This window comes from Ochotona curzoniae, unplaced genomic scaffold, assembly GCF_017591425.1.
Source record: "Ochotona curzoniae isolate NIBS_2020 unplaced genomic scaffold, NIBS_Ocur_1.0 contig_3255, whole genome shotgun sequence".
Taxonomy (NCBI): Eukaryota; Metazoa; Chordata; class Mammalia; order Lagomorpha; family Ochotonidae; genus Ochotona; species Ochotona curzoniae.
In genome coordinates, this window is record NW_024465777.1 from 5735869 (window position 1) to 5757722 (window position 21854).

Below are 21854 nucleotides of genomic sequence, written 5' to 3' on the forward strand. Positions count from 1 at the left end.
TTTAAAATATACCACCCTGGGCCTGTGCAATAACCTAGTGGCTAAAAGATCTTGCCTTGCACGTGCTGGGCTCCCAAATGGGCGGCAGTTCTAACCCCAGCTGCTCCACTTCCCATCCAGCTCCCTCCTGTAGCCAATCTGAAGCTAGGAGCCAGAAGCTTCTTCCAGGTCTCCCATGTGGATGCAGGATCCCAAGGCTTTAGGCCATCCTCTACTGTTTTCCCAGGCCAAGCAGGAAGCTGGATGGGAAATGAAACAGCTGAGATACGAACTGTTGCCGAAATGGGATCCCAGTACATGCAAGGTGAAAATTTAGCCACTAGGCTATGACACCAGGCCCATGTGATGCCTCACCTGCTGATCCTCTATCTGCAAATATCAGCATCCCATATGGCTGTCGGTTCGAGTCCTGGCAGTGCTGCTTCCCATCCAGCTCTCTGCTTGTGGCCTGGGAAAGTAGTGAAGGATGGCCCAAAGCCTTGGGATCTGTATCCATGCAGGAGACCTGGAAGAGGCTGCTGACTCCTGGCTTGGTATCAGCTCAGCTCTGGCTTCCACAGCCACTTTGGAATTTAATCAGCAGCTGGAAGATCTTTCTGTTTCTCATTCTCTCCGTAAAGTGCCTTTCCAATAAAAATAAATAAATCTTCCCCTCCCCCTCCAAAAAAGCATATACCTATAATGGCTATGAGAAGGAAATATTTGCATCAGAACTGACTACTACAGACCAACCAAGGGACGCATACTGCTCTGATTACTAGGCTACCTCCTACACACTTGGGGGGACAGAGATTAGGGCTTGACCGTAATTCATAGATAAAATATCACATATAAAACTAGCTAATACCACTTTCATTGGCCATGCTTAATAACACCCATCTAATTGCTAATCTGACTTCAAGAAGCTGACAAGGGAAAATTAAAAAGTGAGATAAAAATTCCAAATTACTAGAAAGGTAAATACCTTTGAAAAAAATAGCTGCATGTTACACCACTGTATCCTGGGCTTAACTTGTAAATGGAGCAAAAATGTACCTTTTATGTGTGTGGGCTACTATACTAAAAGAAGTCACACTTGGGTCTAGCAGAAACTACTAGGCATCAGACACCCTGAAAGTGTTCTGGACTCAGCAACTCAAGAAACTGCCCAGGGAGTTCTGGGGAGGGAGACACACACTCCCGCACATGTGAAATGAAGCAGTTCAGTGGACTCAAGGGGCGGCCATGCAGCTTCACTGGCAATGCTTACTCACTGCCTCATTCTGAGCACACAGGATGGCTGCATTTTCCAGCTCCCTTTACCAAAATCCTGAGCCACGTAAATGCTGGTCATTGGAAAGAGTGTAGACATGACATAAGTCATTTCCAGAAATGGTTCTTAAAAACAGCTCATGTGATCCTCCAATCCTCTCTTCTCCCTCTTTAGAAACCAAGGCGGTCACAAATTGAAGACACTGGCATCACAGGACAAGGCAGTCTTCATGAAGAACTGGCCCAGGAACACACAAATCCATACGAGATTAATGTGAGGTAAAAATAGAATTTTTTGTGTTAAACCATGGCACTGAGGGTTATGTGTCATAGTACCAAGTAGCATTGCCCTGACTAGCAATTACTATACATTTTGCAGGGCTAAGTACCGGTAACTGAGAACCCTGTTTCATAGTCATTCTATCATTCACTCAACAAAGTCATCCTGAAAAAGAATCTGATGATAAAGAAAACACAGCTCCTGACTTCAAGTTTAGCAGACACAAAATTATGTAAATAGAGAATGTAAGGATACTAGTTGAAGTGTAATGAGCTACAGACATATAAATGTAAAACATGGGAAATACAGCCTGCTTACATCACATGCTTTCAAAATTTAGTTTTCTAGGCTGTGTTTTCATAAAGAAAAGTAAACATTTACCATTCCTTATCTCTCAGCATGAATTTCAGGAGGCCATTCAGGGGAGCAAATTGAATTAATATTTTTCTAATTTCAGAAAAATGAAACACAAGACAAAAATAGAAGATTCTTTAACATAAAAATTATCTTAAAAGATCATTTCTTTTTTCTTTTGACATGTAAAGGGTCAAAAACCTAAGAGACCATGGCAAGACAAAAACTCGTATTACTTGAGGACATTCAAGAGTATCTCTGGGCCCAGTAAGATAGCCTAGCAGCTAAATCCTTGCCTTGCACACTCCGGGATTCCATATGGATGTCAGGTTGTGTCCCAGCTGCTCCACTTCCCTTTCAGCTCCCTGCTTGTGGCCTGGGAAAGCAGAAGAGAACAGCCCAAAGCCTTGGAACCCTGCACCCACATGGGAGACCTGGAAGAAGCTCCTGGGTTTGGATCGGCTCAGCTCTGGTTGCTGTGGCCACTTAGGGAGTGAACTAGCAGAAGGAAGAACTTTCTCCCCTCTCTGTTAATCGGCCTTTCCGATAAAAAACAAATAATTTTTACTTAAAACAAATAATTCTTAATTCTTACTTACTTATTTGTCTACATTAAATTTTAATTTTTTTAATTTATTAATTACATTGCAGTATGTGACTCAGTTTTATAGGCACTGGGATGTCCCCCCTCCCCCCATGGTGGATTCCTTCACCTCGTTGCATTACCACAGTTCAAGTACAGTTGAGACTCTTTCATTGCAAGCATATACCAAGCATGGAGTCCAGCATCTTATTGTCCAGATAAGTTCAATGGCTTCTTGGGGAGACCTTCTCTGATCTGAAGGTAGAGCCGGCACAGTATCATCCCAATCAATTAAATATTTAAAAGGAATTAAGAATTGAATCTCATCTCTAAGGTTGCACTTGTTTTTATAAAATTAGCCAGTTGGGCGTTGTAGCACAGAGGACTAAGCTGTTCCTTGGGATGCCTGTGTCCCATTTCAGAATAACAGTTCAAGTCCTGCTTAATCTGCTTCTGATCCATTTCTTTGCTAATGTTCTGGGAAGCAGCAAAAAGGAAACTCAAGTCCTTGTCACTAATATGGGGAACCCAGATAACATTCCTCGCTCCTGGCTTCAGCCTTGTCCAGCCTAAGCTGCCATAGCCATTTAGACAGTGGATCAGTTGGTGGAAGATCTCTCTTTCTGTGCCATTCTATTTACAAATAAATTTAAAAATAAAAAAAAAGTTGCTTATCACACTATATTTTATCACTACTTATAAAATATTAAAAGAAAACTTAGGTAAAAATAAAATTTCCAGCAGAAACAGTGATATATGATCTTGCCAGGAAAGAGCAACCTTTTTCAGTAAGTCAGTAAACTGTAATGCAGGCCACAGGTTGTTTTAAAATAGCACTTCCGAAACCATATTCCCTTCACACTGCTGAATTTTATAAACAGACTCCTTAGCACACAGTTGGCACAAAATAAATTTAAGAACATGTAACAGTTTTTTTTTAGAAGGAAACTATTAAGTAATCTATTTCTAATTCAAAATCTAGAAGTATAAACTAATAAAATTTAGAATTTTTTAAGATTAGCTTTTCTACAACGAACTTAAATTGTGAAAGAAATACTCACTGGCTGTTCCGGTAAATCCTGTTCTTCTTCCATGAGGATCAATACTTCTTCACTATGCCTATGTGACGAACTGCAAGTCTCTCTCTGCAACCTTCAGAGTCTGTTTAAAAAAGAGGATCCAAAGCTTTTTATACTATTAAGACATTATCATTGAGGTCATCAGATAATTTTTTTTTAATATTTTGCTACCCTCAAGCTTTCTGCGTGAGTTCCAATCTCAAAATCTCAAGCTTGCACGTGGCTTTTCAAACCTGACATGCTGCACCGAGTCCAGAGAGGTGAACACAATGGCCGTCATAATTCCTCGCAAAGCAACGTGTGCAGCCACTTCTGCTGGTTACTATAGTGCCTAATGCAGTAAACATTTTACGACGACAGCCATGTGCAGATAATAAAATAATTTTTTTAAGGATTACAGTGACATTAAAAATGATAGACACTGGCTTAGCAAGTCAGTAAGTTATGATAACATCTAACCTGCTTTAATGTAGAACATTTACATAACTATTAACACAGAGAATCATTTTAAATAGGACAAACAAATATCAATTAAAAACACCATTCCAATTATCTGCATATGTAATCAATTTAAAGGAAAAATCAATTCTTATGGTTCTGAATAATGACAAGAGTCAGAAAAGTAAAATCTGGAATCTTAGAATTAAGGAAAAATAATCATGTAAAGCTAGAACCCAATTTAATTATAAAACAATGGGCTTCCATTCAATGTATTTCCTATACAACTACTAAAGAAATATCTTTAACTTTTCAGATTCTGCCCCCTCCTTTTGAATTTTATAATTGTTTACATAGTTTGAGAGGGATGCAGCCCATGCAGGCCTGTGATTAGGGTGGAGAGGGTCAGGTGCAGAGGAAGGTAAGTGGCACACACGTTTCAGGTTTTTTCCCCACTCCTGTGTCTGCATGGGAAGATGGGGAGAGGGCCACTCCTTGCTGCCCAACCACAGGAGTACCCAGGGATGGGAGTGTGGACCCTGCCCTTCCTGTCTTGATTTGCAAATAAAACAGAAAAATATGACAAGCTTCACTTTTATTGGTAAGAACACCTTACTGTGTCCTGCCTACAAGAGACAGGAATTAGAAAACTACTAAACATTATAAACATGAAATATTCTATTTCTATAAAACAAACGTCAGAGTAGCCTGTTTCTCAAACAAATGTTGCTTTACAGTCACTTATTTTTACTTCTACTATCACAAAGGTATGAAATCTTACTGCAGAAGTAATGAAAATAACATGAAAAATCACACAATTCAAAAACTGAAGTTGTACCAGTATTCCACCACTCTACTGATCTGTTACTCCACATGTCAGCTCACTTTTATAGTACTCGGGACTATGAAAACACATGGAAGTGCTACAGTGAGACGCCAACCTGTCCAACCCTGACGTAGCTACACTCCCTGCGCTCGTTCAGAACGTCACAAGAACACAGGTTTAAAGGTCAGAAGATTTGCTGCTTAGTGCACTCACGTGTAGCTCACACGGCCTCGGCAGCTAGTTTCCTTTCCATATGACGCAGATAACCAGAGGCACAAGTGCAAGAAATAAAGCTCCCAAGAGCTACCAGCCCCGCACTTGTTTTGCTCAGCTCAGAAGAGCATAATCAATGTCCTGACACTGATCCACAGTGGTGAAATATGAAATCTGACCAGTTCGTGAACTGAAATGCCTTTATGGAACGTTAGTGCTAAGTGTGTATAACGCACATACATGATCTCATCCCACGAAAAATGGAAAAACAGGGCTAAATTCAGTAGGAAAATACAATTGTTTTAATACCTCATGTGCTGAATTTTTGTGTCCACCATCTCTCATTTATAGATGAACACTGAGTATAAAAATTGTAATCTGTAATTAGTATATTCTATATTTTTATTGGAAAGAGATTTACACAGGAGAGACAGAAAGGCCTTCCATCCACTGGCTCACTCCTCAGGAAACCGCAACGGCCGGAGCTGAGCCAATCTGGAACCAGGGGTCAGGAGCTTCTTCCAGTCTCACATGCGGGAACAGGGTCCGAATGCTTTTGGCCATTCTCTACTGCTTCCCCAGGTCACAGGCAGGGAGCTGGATGGGAGGTGGAGCGGCCAGGACATGAAATGGTACCCATCTGGGATTCCAGTGCTTGCAACATAGGAATTTAGAACTAAACCATCGTGCTGAGCCCCAAGCATACTATTTTTTTGTTGGTTAGAGGACTTACGGAACTGAAAAATTAAGCAGCACTACTAATCCTGAGATGGGTTTTTAGTGTAGAGCATCACTGACTGGCACACACCAGTCCACACCAAAGCTATGGATGGGAGCCTGTCTGGCAGGGCTAGGTATCAGTGCCTGACTAAGTGGTGGAACAGGGGATGGGTCACACTTGGCAGGGTCAAAACACCAACCAGCACGCTAGAGAACCAGGTCCGAGGGTAGATTCTGTGGGAGAAGTGTGGTCCCAACCCTGTGGAAAGACAAGTCCCGCTGGCTAGCTCACGAGTTGGGATGGTGAAGGGCTGAGCTAGGTGTGACCATGGAACCTGCCATCACTTACGGGTAAAGGAACCAACAGCAGTCTGGGCAGGTCAAGGCAGCAGCATCCGAATGCGGATCCTGAAACAGGATGTGAGGTGTGCCGAGCTGCAACTGGAAGGGGGTGGACCAGACAGGGCTGAGCAAACCTTAATTCACGAGGAAGAACAGAAATCATGATGGAGCACAAGTCATGCTGAGCTAGGCTCTTATACTGACTAGCTGCATGAGCCAGGTATACTAGGCCACAGCATCGAAGGCAAAAGCTGAGACAGGTAAGGGGCTAAGCCAACTGGCTCAAGCAACCACTGGCATGCGTGTAATCTCAGGCTGGGAATAGGACCGGTTGGGGAGCTATGAGAGTACATTATTGCTGGGTTCAGGTTCCCACTGGTGAGTGTGGGGGCCGGAGTGAGGGTTACGTTCTGGTCTGGATATGGCTGCAACATCCCTTTTGCACAAGTGCGAACTGGGGCTTAGTGCACCTAACTGAGCCAGACTTTAGCACCATCTGGTGCTCTGGACAATCTGGGTAGATATAGGACGAACTAGGCTAGGTCTCTGCCCCTACTGAGCCATATGTGAGCAGTCTGGGTATGGACGAACCTTATCTGGGCTGAAACATCCAACAGTAAGAACCGGAATGGATTGAAGGCCAGCAAGGAAAAGCCACTGTTACTACCAGGACACGAGGTGGACTAAGTAGGGCTGGCCCATGGACCCACCAGTATGTGCAAGAACTGGCATAGGGAGAGGCTCTGATGGTGGAGCTTGGGAAACTCCTCTGTTGGAACACAGTCCCTGCATGTGAGCACACGAACCACGATAGGGAGCAACCCAGACCAAGCCAGAGACAGATACCCACCAGCATACATTTGGCATAGGTTGGGGGCAGACCAGGCTCAACCTGTTCACATCACCCGTGGGTGAATCTGATCACCAGAACAGAGTGTGGGTTGGGCCAGGTTCGGTCGCAACACATATCAGCGCACATTACAAAACGTGAAGGTGAGGTGAGCCGTACCAGACTGGGCTGCAGTGCCTAACCAACACATGTGAGAACCAGGGAGGGAGAGGACAAAGCCAGCGGGGGGAATGTGGGCTCCCCTGCTGGACAACCACTCCCACTAGAGAGTATGAATTGAAATGGGGACAGACCAGACCAGGCAAGGCTACAACACCTGTGAGCCTCACGTGAGCCAGATCAGGGAAAAGCCAGACTGGGCTGATTGTTCCTCCTGGTGCAAGCACAAATTAGAGTGGGTGAAGGTTGGTTGGGCCTAGCCACAACATCAGCTGGCAGAGGCTGGCAATGGGGGCTAATTCTGTCAAGCCAAACTGCAGAACCACATGGAGAATGTATGATACGGCAGTGGGAGTGGCATAGTAGGAAAACAGTGGGCACTTTCCACTTGGGTTACCACTCCCACAGGAAAGCATGAAAACCAGGACTGGGGCAGGGGTGGCTAAAACAGAAAGGCACCCGCCAGTATGTGTGTGGGCTGGAGAGGAGGGCTGGTTGGGTTGAACTAGGCTTCAATGCCCATTGACAAGTACAAGAGCTGAATGGGAGGTGGGATAGACTAAATAAGTCTGTGGCAATTAGTGGCAAGCTTGGGAATCAGGGTAGGTGGCAGGCCTGGTTGGGGTTATGGCTAATCCCCAACCAGGCTGCAGTTCCCACTGGTTTGCATGAGGGCTGAATATGAAGTGGGCAGGATCGGGCTGGACTGCGACAATCATCGGTTTACGTGGAAGACGGGGCTGGATACAGAACTGACCCAGCAATTGCAACAACCAGCATGGTGACGGACTGTGCAGGACTCTGTACTGGAAAGCACACACGAGAAACAGATCTGGGATCACCACAAAGTTTCTTTGCGGACCCCTCAAACTGAACTGCTGATCTCAGAACCTCAACCATGAAGACTATGTCACCCACTGGATTTTGAATAGAGTTCACAATGCTTGAAATGAATGGTGAGACTGGCAGCAATTCAGAACTGCTGAACTATCAAAGCTGCTTGAGCAGGACCCTTAGAGCACGCCCCACATCGAGGACCTAGGATGTGGGGGGAGGCTGGGTGGGGCTTCACCCTTTGTTTCTCCCCTTACCCCAGATAGAGGGGGAAAAGGATATTAGTGTGAAAACAATGATCTTACCCACTTTCCTGTAACCCTGACCCTTTGTACCCTAATCAACTACATAAGATTATCTAAATAAATAAATGTAAATAAGAAGCACTACTCAGAAGGGCAGGGAAATAAACTTCAGCTATACAAAACAATTGTTAAAATCTTCTACTTTATTTTTCAGAAATATAACATTACACTGATTTGAAAGCAGAGGAATCTGTTACTTCTCTTGAAATAAATCCCATGATGCACTATAAAAACTTTTAAAAAGCAGAAGAAATTCCTCTTTGCCACTTTTTATGATTTCCAAACTCTTAAATCATGATTACTTTCTTTTCTTTTCACTTTAAGGGGATAAAAGGGAAATAACAACTTTTACTCTGCCTTGTAATCACCAGAATCCCATGTGAGCACCTTGGTATTCTGACTGCTCCACTTCCCATCCAGCCCCCTGCTTGTGGCCTAGGAAAGCAGTCGAGGATGGCCCAAAGCCTTGGGACCCTGCAACCACATGGGAGACTCGGAAGAGCTTCTGGCTCCTGCCTTCAGATTGGCTCAGCTCCAGCTGCTGCAGTCAATTGGGGAGTGAACCAGTGGATGGAAGATCTTTGTCTCCTTCTCTTTAAATCTGCCTTTCCAATGAAAACAAAAAATAAATCTAAAATTTTTTTTATTCTAAAGAAAAGAACTCTAAAAATCAGGCTTGCTATCTAGAGTAACAGGTCAATGACATCCACAATTTTAATCTATTAGAACAAACGCCAGCCTACAAAAAAAACATCTGGATGGATTGGGATTCTACTGGCAACCTGTGATGTGAGAAGTCTATATTTTTATCCACTTCTGCAATGATAATACACTATAGAATTCCATCAAAACATGCAGCTCAGTTAAAACTTACTATGTATACTAAGATACGAAATGTAAAACATGGCCCTGGTGTGGCAGTCCAGTGGCTAAAATCCTACCCTTGCACATGCTGGGATCCCACACAGGGGCCAGTTTATACCCTGGCTGCTCCACTTCCCATTCAGCTCCCTGATTGTGGCCTGGGAAAGAAGTCAAGGATGGCCCAAAACCTTGGACCCTGCACCCACATAGAAGACCCAGAAGAAGCCCCTGACTCTTATTCCGGGTTGGCTCAGCTCCAGCCATTGTGGCCACTTGGAGAGTGAGCCAGCAGGCGGAAGATCTTTCTATCTATATCTCCTCTCTATAAATCTGATTATCCAACTGAAATAAATAAATCTTTAAAACCAATTCTAAATAGATTTCAAACTTTTAAGTTCTGTTTTATAGCAAGTTCAATACACTTATCTCACAACTGTAATGGTGGCAATCAACCTAGGTTATTTCAGTATGTTGTTACAACTCAGCCCTTAAGTGGAGGAAAGGCTGGCGCAGGGCTGTAGCCTAGTAACTCCAGTCCTCGCCTTGTATGCACTGGGGGATCCCATATGGTTGCCGGTTCGTGCCCCGGCAGCTCCACTTCCCATTCAGCTTCCTGTTTGTGGCCTGGGAAAACAGTTAAGGACAGCCCAAAGTCTTGGGACCCTGCACCTGCGTGGGAGTCCCAGAAGAGTCTCCTGGCTCCTAGCTTCAGATCAGCTCAGCGCCAACTGCTGAGGCCACAAGGGGAGAGAATCAGTGGACAGAAGATCTTCCTCTATGTTTCTCCTCTTCTCTGTATATCTGCCTTTCCAATAAAAATAAATTAAAAATCTTAAAAATAAAAGCAGAGGAAGCAAACAGATATACACAGAAAATAAAGTCAAACTGTTTTCAATGAAAACAAACTATTACTTTAATTACACCTTTATAAGAAGTGTCTAGACAGAACAAAACAATTTGATTACAGGTTTTAGAACAGAAACTTACATGTGGTTAAGTGAACACAGAAGTATTTGAGGGTCAACTGAATATTTTTGATATAGTCCTACACATAAAACAAGTAGCTAATAAATTTGATAACTGATTACATTGTAGTTTAGAAGTTTATTTGCTACTTCTTCTAAAGCTTTCCTGTGTGTTTTTAGATCACAAAGAAAAGACCATAGACATTTCTCTTGGAAAAATGAACATCCTTCCTTCCAAGTAAAACTAGTAGTTATAAGCAACAGTGTCCTGAGAAAGTATTTTTAAAAACTGGTGTGTCATCACTTAAAGTGTATGCACTATCTTAGGATTTTTTAAAAAGATTTATTTACTTTTATTGGAAAGTCAGATTTAGATTGAGAAATTAAAAAGATCTTCCATCTGATGATTTATTCTCCAAGTAGCGACAATGGCCGGAGCTGAGCTGATATGAAGCCAGGACCCAGGAGCTTCTTCCAGGTCTCCCATGCAGGTGCAGGGTCCAAGGCTTTGAGCCATCCTTAACTGCTTTCCCAGGCCACAAACAGGGAGCTGGACAGGGAAGGAGGGCAGCCGGGATTAGAACTGGCGCCCATATGGGATCCTGGTGTGTGCAAGGCAAGGACCTTAACCTCTAGGCTACCTTGCTGGGCCCTATTTAGGATTTTAAATAGGTAATTAGCAAATGCCTTGTTTCTTCTGATGGGAAAAAAGAATGTCAAAACAATAGTTTCACCCACTTTCCTCTAGCCCTTGGCCCTTTGCTCCCTAATCAAATATGTAAAAATTATCCAAAATAAAATCTAGGCAATAAAATAGTTTCTCCTGACAGTTTCAAGATAATTTCTTCCAGTATTATTACCGGACAGTTACTGATCTAGTCCATTTCTTTGAAAGTCAGAATGACAGATGGAAAAGGAAATGGAAGCAAAAAGCTTTGATTTGCTGGCTTTATCCCCAGATGATCTCAAGAGCCAGGGCTGGGCCAGGCTGATACAGACCTTAACTTAGTGTTAATGAAGCAAGTAATTTTAACGACATAGAAAATGAAAACAAGTTACCGTTTCTAGAGATTTTAGAAAACACACACACACACACACACACAACTTAACCTACTATAATCCCAAAGCTACTAGTTTCCTGCTTCATTACCAATTAATAATTAACAGTCCTTCAAAACTATTCCTCTGATCTCTCTTTGTGACCTGTAAATCTGGCTGTTAATTCTGCTGAAACTGTTCCCTTTTCCTTGCACCTAGGACTCCAGGGAAATTCTAACCCTAAACTGCAGAGTGCAGAGGCTGCTTTGTTCTTATCAGGAGCTGATAGCATGCAGCATGCATTTCATAAACGGCTGTTCAATCAAGCACAATCGCCAGACTCTTGGTTTCTTTAAACATTTACTTACAGCCAGATCATTAAGAACCTTCATTAGGTTTGGAAGCACAAAAACCTCAAATCTTCACATTTCTCATAAACTTATGCAGGGGTCATCTTGAAGTCTGTGCTAACACAAAGCCCCTTTTAAAGTGTTTGGATTCCTTGCACTCACATGCCAGTTGATGGGAGTGTGCCTGTGCCTCTCTCACACACACACAGTTTTTTTCACAATGTTAAAAAAAAAAAAGGGTGAAGACTGGGGATGGGGAAGGAAGAGGGAGAAGGAAGTGCAGAAGAGGCAAGACATTCCCTTTACCTAAACAGATACACACAGCTATCATGAGACAGATTCCTACCCAAAGATGGGGCCACATCCTAATGTGCAGACCGTGTGAAGGCTACCTTATTTGGAAAAAACATCTCTGCATGTGCAATTAAACATTTTAGGGTGAGATTATTCTAGGTTACCTAAGGTAAGCTCTAATTGTCTTCACAGGTGTTTTCATTTTTACAAATTCATTTAAAAAAAGATTTATTTTTTATAGCAAAGTCAGATATAAAGACAGGAGGAGAGACAGAGAGGAAGATCTTCGGTCTGATGATTCACTCCCCAAGTGACTGGCAGGTGCTGCAAGCAATCTGAAGCCAGGAGCCAGGAGCTTCTTCCAGGTCCCCCATGTGGGTGCAGGGTCCCAAAGCTTTGGGCCATCCTCAACTGCTTCCCCAGGCCATAAGCAGGGAGCTGGATGGGAAGTGGGGCTTCCAGGATACGAACTGCACCCATGTGGAATCCCGGCGCATGCAAGGCAAGGTCTTTAGCCACTAGGCCACTGTGTCAGGCCCCAAGTTTTTTTATTTGAAATGTAGAGTAACACAGGGAGGACAGTCACAGAGAGAGATCTATTTTTAACATTTTTTGAAGATTCATTTCATTTTTATTACAAAGTCAGATATACAGAGAGGAGAAGAAACAGAGAGGAAGAAATTCCAACTTTTGATGCACTCTACAAGTGTGGCAACAGTTGGAGCTGTGTTAATCTAAAACCAGGAGCCTGGAGCCTCTTCCAGGTCTCCCACACAGGTGCAGGGTCCCAAGGCTTTGAGCCATCCTTGACTGCTTTCCCAGGCCAAGAGCAGAGAGCTGGATGGGAAGTGGAGCAGCCGGGACACAAATGTGCCCACATGGGATGCTCGTGCCACAGGAGAAAGTTTAACTTGCTATGTCATGGTGCCAACTCCCACTGTAGGACTGTTAGAGGTAACACTCCAGTGGACAAGGCTACAGCATATGCCAGGTGGCTGGCACGGAGGGGGCCAGGTGCAGTCCTCTAGTGTAGCACTGAGCCTCATTCACTAGGTCACTTCCCCTGGGCAGCAGAGGCCTCAGGAATTCAGCTGTTTCGACTTCCACCCACTTCCAAGCCCCACATCCCAATACAATCCCATCCACCTCCCCAACTACCAAACCCTTTCAAACAACACAAAACAACTCCCTACCTCAAACACCCTCTCTTCTATCATCTCCCTCCCCTTCCTCACAACCTACCTCATCAACCCACCCCCCTATCTCCCCCCTCATTATCATATCCTCACCCCCTCCTTCTCCCTTCCCAACAACCTTACACCCCCTATTTATCCTTTACCCCCTCAAATTTCCACCACTCCATCAAACCCCTTCCCCCTCCTTTCTCATTCATTTCCTATTCTCATCCATTTCAACTCCCCTCTCCCCACATTTCACCCTTTCTAACCCTTCTCTTCCAACTCTCACTTTCCCTTCTCCTTCCTCCCCCTAACACCCAACCCCAATCCCCCCCAAAACTCTACAACACATACATCACCCCCCTCATCCCCCATATCCACCCCCAACCAACCCACCCCCCACATCCCAACCCATATCCTTAATCCCCAAACCTTTTATCTCCACACCTACATTCCCCCACACCCCATACTACACTATTCAAATCCCACTTTCAACCCACATTCCCCATCTTAATCACTCTTATACTTCTATATCCAAACAATTATCATCACACCTTTTTTCCCCTTCCCACTCCCTTAATTCCTTCTCTACAAAAATCAAACAACTCACTCACCTCCCCCCATATTTAGTTAACTATTCCACTCCCAATCACCCCATTTAACCATCACACACTTATACAATATCACTTATTTTCATCTTAATCCAATCATCTTTCCAATCTCTTTATCCAATACTCACCACTACACCCCAATCCATTTCATTTATCCCCTCATTTATCATTAACAAAAAATTTCTTCCCTCTTCCCTCCCTCTCCCATCTAATATTCCTTTTCCATCCCTTAATTTAATTCCCACCCTATAACTTCCCATCCCATATATTTATCACATTCATTTCTCATTTCTCCTTCTCCCTCTATCATCTCCTCAACAGTCCAACCATAATCTATCGGCTTTAACAACTTCCCTTAATAACCTTCATACCACCACCTCAATCTACATCATTCACCCCCCATCAAAACCTAAAAACCAATACCAACCCCCTAACAACACCCCTTAAACACCCATCAAAACAACCCCACCCACTCCCCTTCTACTTAACTTCCACTAACCTTACTACTCCATTCCACCCCCCATTTTCTCCCTCTGTAAAACTTCATCCCTTCCTCCTTATCACCCTCATATCCCCTATTTAATCCATAACAACAAACAACCCCAAAAACACCATAATTTCAAACCAGAAGAAAAACACTGAGAGAGCCCAGGCAGAATATACCAAATATTACTCTGAGAAATAATATACTAAATAATCTTAAACATTTCTAAAAAACTAATTACATTAGGCTGCTCTGTGTAAAAAATTCATGCCAGTATTGAATACGCTATTTAACTATATACTGAAATGTATAGGTGACATGGAATGAACATACAGACTCAGCTCATTTCACCATGAAAGCTGTTAATTCCCCAGAGCAGGCATTTTGTGCCCTTTGGAACACCTGCATCTCACCCAGCAGAGTGCCTGGTTCTAATCCTGGCTGGTCCAGTTTCCTGTGAATGTCCAAGCTGGGCAGTAGATGATCGCTTAAGTACTTGGGTCCATGACACCCACCTGAGAGACACAGACTGAGTTCTGGATTCCTGGTTTCAGCCTGGCCCTGCCCTGGCTGTTGCAGGCGAAGGAAAATCTGTCTCTTGGCCTTCCCAATACAGTAAAAAGACAGAAGGCAAAGAAAAAGTAGTTTAACTATTAATTTTGTGAAAATTTCTTTATTGGAAAGGCAGCTCAGATTTACAGAGAGAAGGAGAGACTGAGAGAAAGATCTTTCATCTGCTGGTTCACTCCCCAAGCAGCTGCAATGGCTGGAGCTGAGCTGAGCTGAGCTGTAGCCAGGAGCCAGGAGCTTCTTCCCACGTACAGGGTCCTAGCGCTTTGGCTGGTCCTTAACTACTTTCTCAGGCCACAGGCAGGGAGCTGGAAGGAAAGTAGAGCAGCTGGGACATGAACTGGAGTTCATATGCAAGGTGAAGATTTAGCCACTAGGCTATCATGCTGTGCCCAAAAAGCTATTAATTTTAACTTCAACCAACAAAGTGACTGAAAAGTAAAGTATAGAAACTATTTCATTTTCTTGACTGAAAAGTCTTGAGAGGGGCAGGGTTTGCACAGCAGTACTCTGTTCCCAATTCTAGTTTCTTACTAATGAGTACCCTGGACAGCAGCAGGTAATGGTTCAAGGTCTTGAGTCTCTGCTGCCCACATGAGAGACCTGGATTCAATTCCAGGTTCCTGGCCTCAGCCTGGCCTGGCACAGGCTTTGGTGGACATTTAAAGAGTAAAACTGGGGCCCAGCGCGGTGGCGCAGTGGTTAAGGTCCTGGCCTTGCACGCCTGGGATCCCATGTGGGCGCCGGTTCTAATCCCTGCAGCCCCGCTTCCCTTCCAGCTCCCTGCCTGTGGCCTGGGAAAGCAGTCAAGGATGGCCCAAAGCTTTGGGACCCTGCACCCGCGTGGGAGACCCGGAAGAGGCTCCTGGCTTCGGATCGGCATAGCATCGGCCGTTGCGCTCACTTGGGGAGTGAGTCATCGGACGGAAGCTCTTCCTCTCTGTCTCTCCTTTTTGTATATCTGCCTTTCCAATAAAAAAAATAATAAAAATAAATCTTAAAAAAAAAAGAGTAAAACTGCAGGTAGAAGATCTCTGTGCCATTTAATAGAATGAAAAAAATAAATAAATTCTAAAAGTCTTAATTGAAACAATTTTCCCAGAAAATCTCTATTATTTTCTGGCCAAAAAGAAAGAATCCAATCTACAGAGGCTAGTAGTTCCAGAGTCTGGAATTCTTTCTGAATGTGACTCACAGAGGATGATATAAAAATTAAAATCATTTGTGCTCACTTCAGCAGCATATATACTAAAAATTAAAATCATTTACCAAACAAAAGTATATGACGAACAGAGTATGTGGGGAGAGAAAAGAACTGAAAAGAACTGAAACAGACAACCTCACACACACACACACACACACACACAAAGAAAAAACACACAGAACCAAGACCAATAGTAATAGCTTATATATTGGTAATAACATGTTAAAGCCAGAAATTAAAGTTAAAACAAAATTATACTAAACACCAAACACTGGGGTGAGCATTTGGTCTGGCTATGAAGGCACGGTCAGCACATCCTTATTCCATACTGGAATGCCTGATCTGAGTCCTGGCTATGCTCCCAATCCACCTCTGCTCCTGTACATTCCAGGCAGCAGCAGGTGGAGGCTTACGTGCTTGGGTCCCTGCCAAGGGCTACAGCCTGGCCCAGCCTAGACCACTGGAAACACATGGGGAGTGAACCAACAAATAGGAGCTTGTTTATTATTTTTTTAAATCCAAAGAAACCAGTGTGGTGCCATAGCAAGCTAATCCTCCCCCTGCTAGTGTCAGCATCCCACTTCCAATCCAGCTCTCTGCTAATGGCCTGGGAAAGCAGCAAGGAATGACCCATATCCTTGGCACCCCTTTTGGGCACCACTTGTGTCCCGACTGTTCCAGTTTTCATCCAGCTCCCTGACTGTGGGCCTGGGAAAGCAGTCAGAGGCAGCCCAAAGCCTTGGAACCCTGCACCCATGCAGGAGGCCCAGTGGAGGCTCCTGGCTCCTGGTTTGGATCAGCTCAACTCCAACCACAGCGGCCATTTGGAGAGTGAACCAGCAGGTGGAAGATTTTTCCATCTCTGTGGACCTGCCTTTCTAGTGAAAATAAACTAAAAAAAAAAAAAGTGTAAGAAGACACCCACTGTACAGATTCACATACAGGTTTTTATGTGATTCTACGTATTTATTTCACTTACATAAATACTTCAGAGTCACACAACTAGACAGCAAGTATGTATTTAATTTTATAGAAAACTACCAAAAAGCTATTAAATAGAATCTAAAATAGAAATTCATACTAATTTAAGAAAGAAAACTCGGAGGCTTCCATCTTCCAAGACCTGAGAAAATAAAATTTGATATTGAAGCCACCCAGATTATGGTATTCTGTATGGCAAACTGAGCAGACCAATTAAATTCACACACTTTCCTTTAATTCCTTGGACATGGGTTTTCTTTGGTTACGTAACATAACTATGTTAAAGGAGTTGAGTAAAAGTCCTTGTCTGGTCAATCCAAAGCCTACACTTTCCCAGACAAAGTTCTATTTCCCCTCTTCCCTTCCTTCCCATGGGTGACACTTTCTGCTTCCTTCCATGCTTCTTGAAAACTAGACATTTTAAATATTGGAATGTGGTAACTCTGGAAATTAGACACCCACCCTCTAATATTTTTGTTGCCATTATCATTTATTGCTGTTTCTTTTAGTGCCTTTTCTAAACTAAGTGAAATCAAGATTCCTTATCATATGTGCCCACGAAAGTCTGCTCTATTAGCTTGTGATCAGCTAACGACTGGACAAGATCCCCACTGCTACCTTCCGAGGCAACGATTTGCCTGAATCTGCATTAATGGGCTCTGGAACCATGGTAGGGCATGCCTTTAACACGCAGCCAAGCAATTTAACCACTCTGTACTGACTTCCTGCTTGCCTTGAGCCTGTAAATCAAAACAAAACTGAAAGCACAGAGCAAACTCCCTGCTTTCCTAAGCAAGCATGAGGCCTGTTGGGTGCATACAGCCTTCCAAATTCCCAGAAACAGATCAGAGCTTTACAAATTCCCTTAAGGACATGTCATTCCCCAGCTCTGACTTGCAAGCTTTCGGGTTAGCCTGCTGTTTGCCCTTACTGCTACCCACCACACCACAGGCACTTGAAATGTTCAACAACTGGCTGTAAATGTTTTCACGGAATACTCCAGGGAGAAAAAGCTGGGAGATCTCTAAGTTAGGTCAAATACAGATTGCAAATACCTTGCAAGGTCAAATAATGACAATTATTCTCTGGGAATGCAGCTTTGAAGGAAGTACAAGACAATGCCCTTCCAGTTTATTTTTGTTTTTGTTTTTATGACTGTAAGCTATTGATTTCCAAAGCTATTATGGAGCTGGAGAGAAAAGTACAGGGAAAGGGCAAGTGAAAAAGCCACAAAAGGTGGTGGTAGTGGTTGGGACACCGACGCCATGATACAGTGACTAAAGTCCTTGCCTCGCACACTCAGAGATCCCAAATAGGCATCAGTTTTAATCCCAGCACCTGGTTTCTGGTTCTGCCTTTTCTTTAGATAAATATATATATTTTTTTCTTTAAAAAAAAAAATCAGACAACGGGACCCAGTGCCATGGCCTAGTGGCTAAAGTCCTCGCCTTGAACACACCAGGATCCCATATAGGTGCAGTTCTTATCATGGCAGCTCCACTTTCCATCCAGCTCCCTGCTTGCGGCCTGGGAAAGCAGTCGAGGACAGCCCAAAGTCTTGGGATCCTGTACTTGCGTGGGAGACCTGGAAGAAGTTTCTGATTCCTGGCTTTGGGTCGGCACAGCACTGGCCATTGCGGCCACTTGGGGAATGAATCATCGGACAGAAGATCTTCCTCTCTGTCTCTCCTCTGTATATCTGACTTTGTAATAAAAATAAATCTTTAAAAAAAATCAGGCAACGTCTATTGACGTAAATCGGCCTCTTCTGACCATCACATACATTATATGGGATAGCTTTAATGTGGCAGTTTTAATCTGGGGAGAGAGAGTTTAATGACTCATTTTACTTGTTGCTTCCTCTGCTTTTGTTGGGAGGGGTCTGCAGTGCTTGTTTCCTTCTGCAGCCTCAAAATTCACCCATCCATTTATAAAGCAGCTAGAGTCTACTACGTGTCAAGCACTAGACTAGATAATACTGGAAATCTGATGATGAACATAAAGTCCACCACCTCCAGCAACTTTTATTCTCATAAGGAAAAAAACAATACTTACACAAATGTAATTTCACAAAGTAATCAGCACTGTAGAAAGTGCAGAATAGAGCAACAACCAGGGTGCGGTGACAGCTTCTCTGAGACAACTTACCAAGAGATGTTAACAGTGGGAGTGGGGGCCTGTAAGATGCAAAGGAGGGTTTCCCCAGAAAGAATAAGCTTACAGAACCAGTAATACCTTGGCACGCTTGAGAAATAGCAAACAGAGAAATCAGCAAGTGAAGACGGTAGGACATGGCCACTGAAGAGCAGGCAAGGGCCGGATCACACACAGCCCATATCGCTTTTTAAGGAATCTGGAAAGGCAATGGGTACTTTGAAAGAATGTGATTTGGTTTACATACACTAAATGCCAAGTAGAGAACAGACAGTATGGAAATAATGCCCTCTCCAGGCCAACTGTTCAGTTGTTCAGAAGGTAAATTTGGACTTGCTGAAAGGGACAAACAGGAGATGCTCAAAATCAAGAGGGAGGGCCAGAACATGCTCATAAATGCGCCAGGCTATCTTCCATTCTTCACGTTCACTGACTGCGTCTAGCACCTTTCTGAGAACCACTTCTCCTCGTTTCTCCATCAACGCAATATCACCAATTCCTATCTCTCAGGAGCCCATTAGCTTCGTCAGCTCAAAGCAACCTTTTAAAGACACTGGACATACTTAAACCCACTCCGACTCCTCAGTACACAGTTGGCTGAGGCAGACCCGACCAGCCTGCAGACCTACGCTCAGCTGACTTCCCAGGAGACTCCCTTGAATGTGAGCCCAAAGATTTTTCCAATTCTTACAACGTGGGCAACAGCACAAATCACATTTCTGTGGCCAAAAAATTCCAACCACCTGACAGACTTTCTGCAGGCAGACAAAAGCCATCACCAAGCAAGTCAACTCCTTCCATAAATAACAGCCAGTCAATCGACTGTGGTCAAGTCCGTGAATTCTTCTGGCAGCTTGATTTGGGAGGCATGACTGACTAGCTTATCATGGTATTGTCAGCTGTAGGAATATTTATAGTAACTACACTTAAAAATCAGTCTCAGTACTGAGAAATCTGAAGAAAGATTTTTAGGTTCTATCAAGTTCTCAATAGAAAACATTTAGTCAGAAATAGCTGTTCTAAGAGTATTTCTTTTTAATGTTTATTTGCTTAGGATATATTTACTTCAGGCCCAACACACTAGCCTAGTAGCTAAAAACCTTGTCTTGCACATGCCAGGGTCCCATATGGGCGCTGGTTCTAATCCCAGCAGCCCCACTTCCCATCCAGCTCCCTGCTTGTGGACTGGGAAGGCCCAAAGCCTTGAAACCCTGCACCTACAAGGGAGACTGAGAGGAAGCTCTTGGCTACTGGCTTGGTATTGGCTCAGTTCTGGCCATTGTGGCCACTTGGGGAGTGAATCAGTGGATGGAAGATCTTCCTTTCCATCTCTCCTCCTCTCTACAAATCTAACTTTGTGATAATAAATAAATCTTTAAAATAAAACAAAACAAAACAAAACAAAAAAAAGCACCTGGGGTTGGCATGTTGGCTCAACTAGCTAATCTTCCACCTCCAAGCACCAGCATTCTGTATGGATACCAGTTTGTGTCTAGCTGCTCCACTTCCCATCCAGCTCCCTGCTTATGGCCTGGGAAAGCAACAGAGGCTCACCCATGAGCTTGGGACCTTGTGTCTACATGGTAGAGCGGCCTGGAAGAAGCTCCTGGCTTCAATAGGGTTCAACTCCAGCCACTGCAGACTTTCAGGGAGTGAAACAGCAGATAGAAGATCTGTCTTTCTCTGTCAGTCTGCCTTCCTAATAAAAAATAAATATTCCTTTACAAAAGCTGATCTAGCTAAAAAAAACCTTTACAGTGCTGTGCCACGGTCACCAACAGACAGACTCCACAAGCATTTCACGGTAAGCATTTATCCTTTCCCATTTTCATTCTTCTCCTGGGTCTCCAAAGTGAGTACAATTAATACAAGGGAAGGATTTTAAGTAGTAACTGGTACAAAGTAATTGCTTACTAAGTGTTAAGAGGTGGTGGTAGTAAAAATAGTTGAGTATACCTAAAGATCCTATTTCACTCTAATGACTACGATAGGCTAAGCACTTCTGCTATCGTAACCGTCTTTCCCCTGGGATTGTAGGAAATTAATAGGGACAATAGACCAAGGCAGTCCACTCTCACAAACCCTCATGACTATCCAACTGTGCTCCTGCCACCTGAAGATTTCATGTTTACATGAACCAACTGCTTCATTCCTTAGTTCTCTTTTTTTGGTTTACAAAGACTAGAGTAGAACCAGAAACAGAATAAAACAGCTTTGTCATCTTTTGACTGGTTGCCAAGAACACAGGCCATGTCTGTGTAAAGCAACTGAATGCACCTAAACTTCCGCTGCTGGGCGGAAACTTGCAAAAGATGTTACCGATAGTCAGCTCTGAAGAAGGCCAATCACTGCCAACCTCTGGATTCCAGATTACTGCAGCTTTTTTCAAATAATGTGCCTTGACATAGCAAAGGCCAGAGATGACAGAAATGGTCATCAGGGAAAAGGGCCTGCCTCTCCCAGCTGTCGTACACAGTCACTTAGATGAAAAGTCTTACAGAGCCAAAGTGTATTTCAGAGAAAAGACACATATACACACAGCAAATGAAAATATTTCCAATTTCAAGTCCAAAAAGACAAAATGAGAAAACACACAGCAGTCATTGAAATTTTCACAAGATACACTGCATCATTAGGGTGTCGTATCAGTTTGTTTTTACACACAAACAAAACAGAAAATATTGTAACGCTTTGCCAATAGTAGAGTCAAATATTGTTTCACAACACTTACACTTCAATTTGAAGTATGAACATATACATTCAATTTGTATGAGTAACATAATAATGTGAAAGGTACTGTAGAGTGGATCATGATCAAAAAGTGTGGAAACCATTTTCCAGAATTAAAAGTCTGGCCAGTCATAAAAGGAGAAAAATATCAACTTCAATTATATAGGAATAAAAGCATTCCGAACTACAGTGATCCT

At 43.4% G+C, this 21854-nt stretch overlaps 1 protein-coding gene across 7 annotated transcripts in view; it reads right to left on the minus strand.

The window, feature by feature from the left end:
- The window catches only part of EYA3 (EYA transcriptional coactivator and phosphatase 3), an 84968-nt gene that overhangs the window by 56390 nt on the left and 6724 nt on the right, over window positions 1-21854 (minus strand). For 5 of the 7 annotated variants that reach the window (XM_040979697.1, XM_040979695.1, XM_040979692.1 and 2 more), the window contains exon 2: window positions 3530-3629. In XM_040979697.1, the coding sequence (XP_040835631.1) occupies window positions 3530-3562 (33 nt within the window). In that variant the 5' untranslated portion in view covers window positions 3563-3629. Of the gene's footprint in view, window positions 1-2611; window positions 2644-3529; window positions 3630-6093; window positions 6649-21854 lie in introns of those variants that run through there. The other 2 variants (XM_040979693.1, XM_040979696.1) reach the window with 2 other exon arrangements.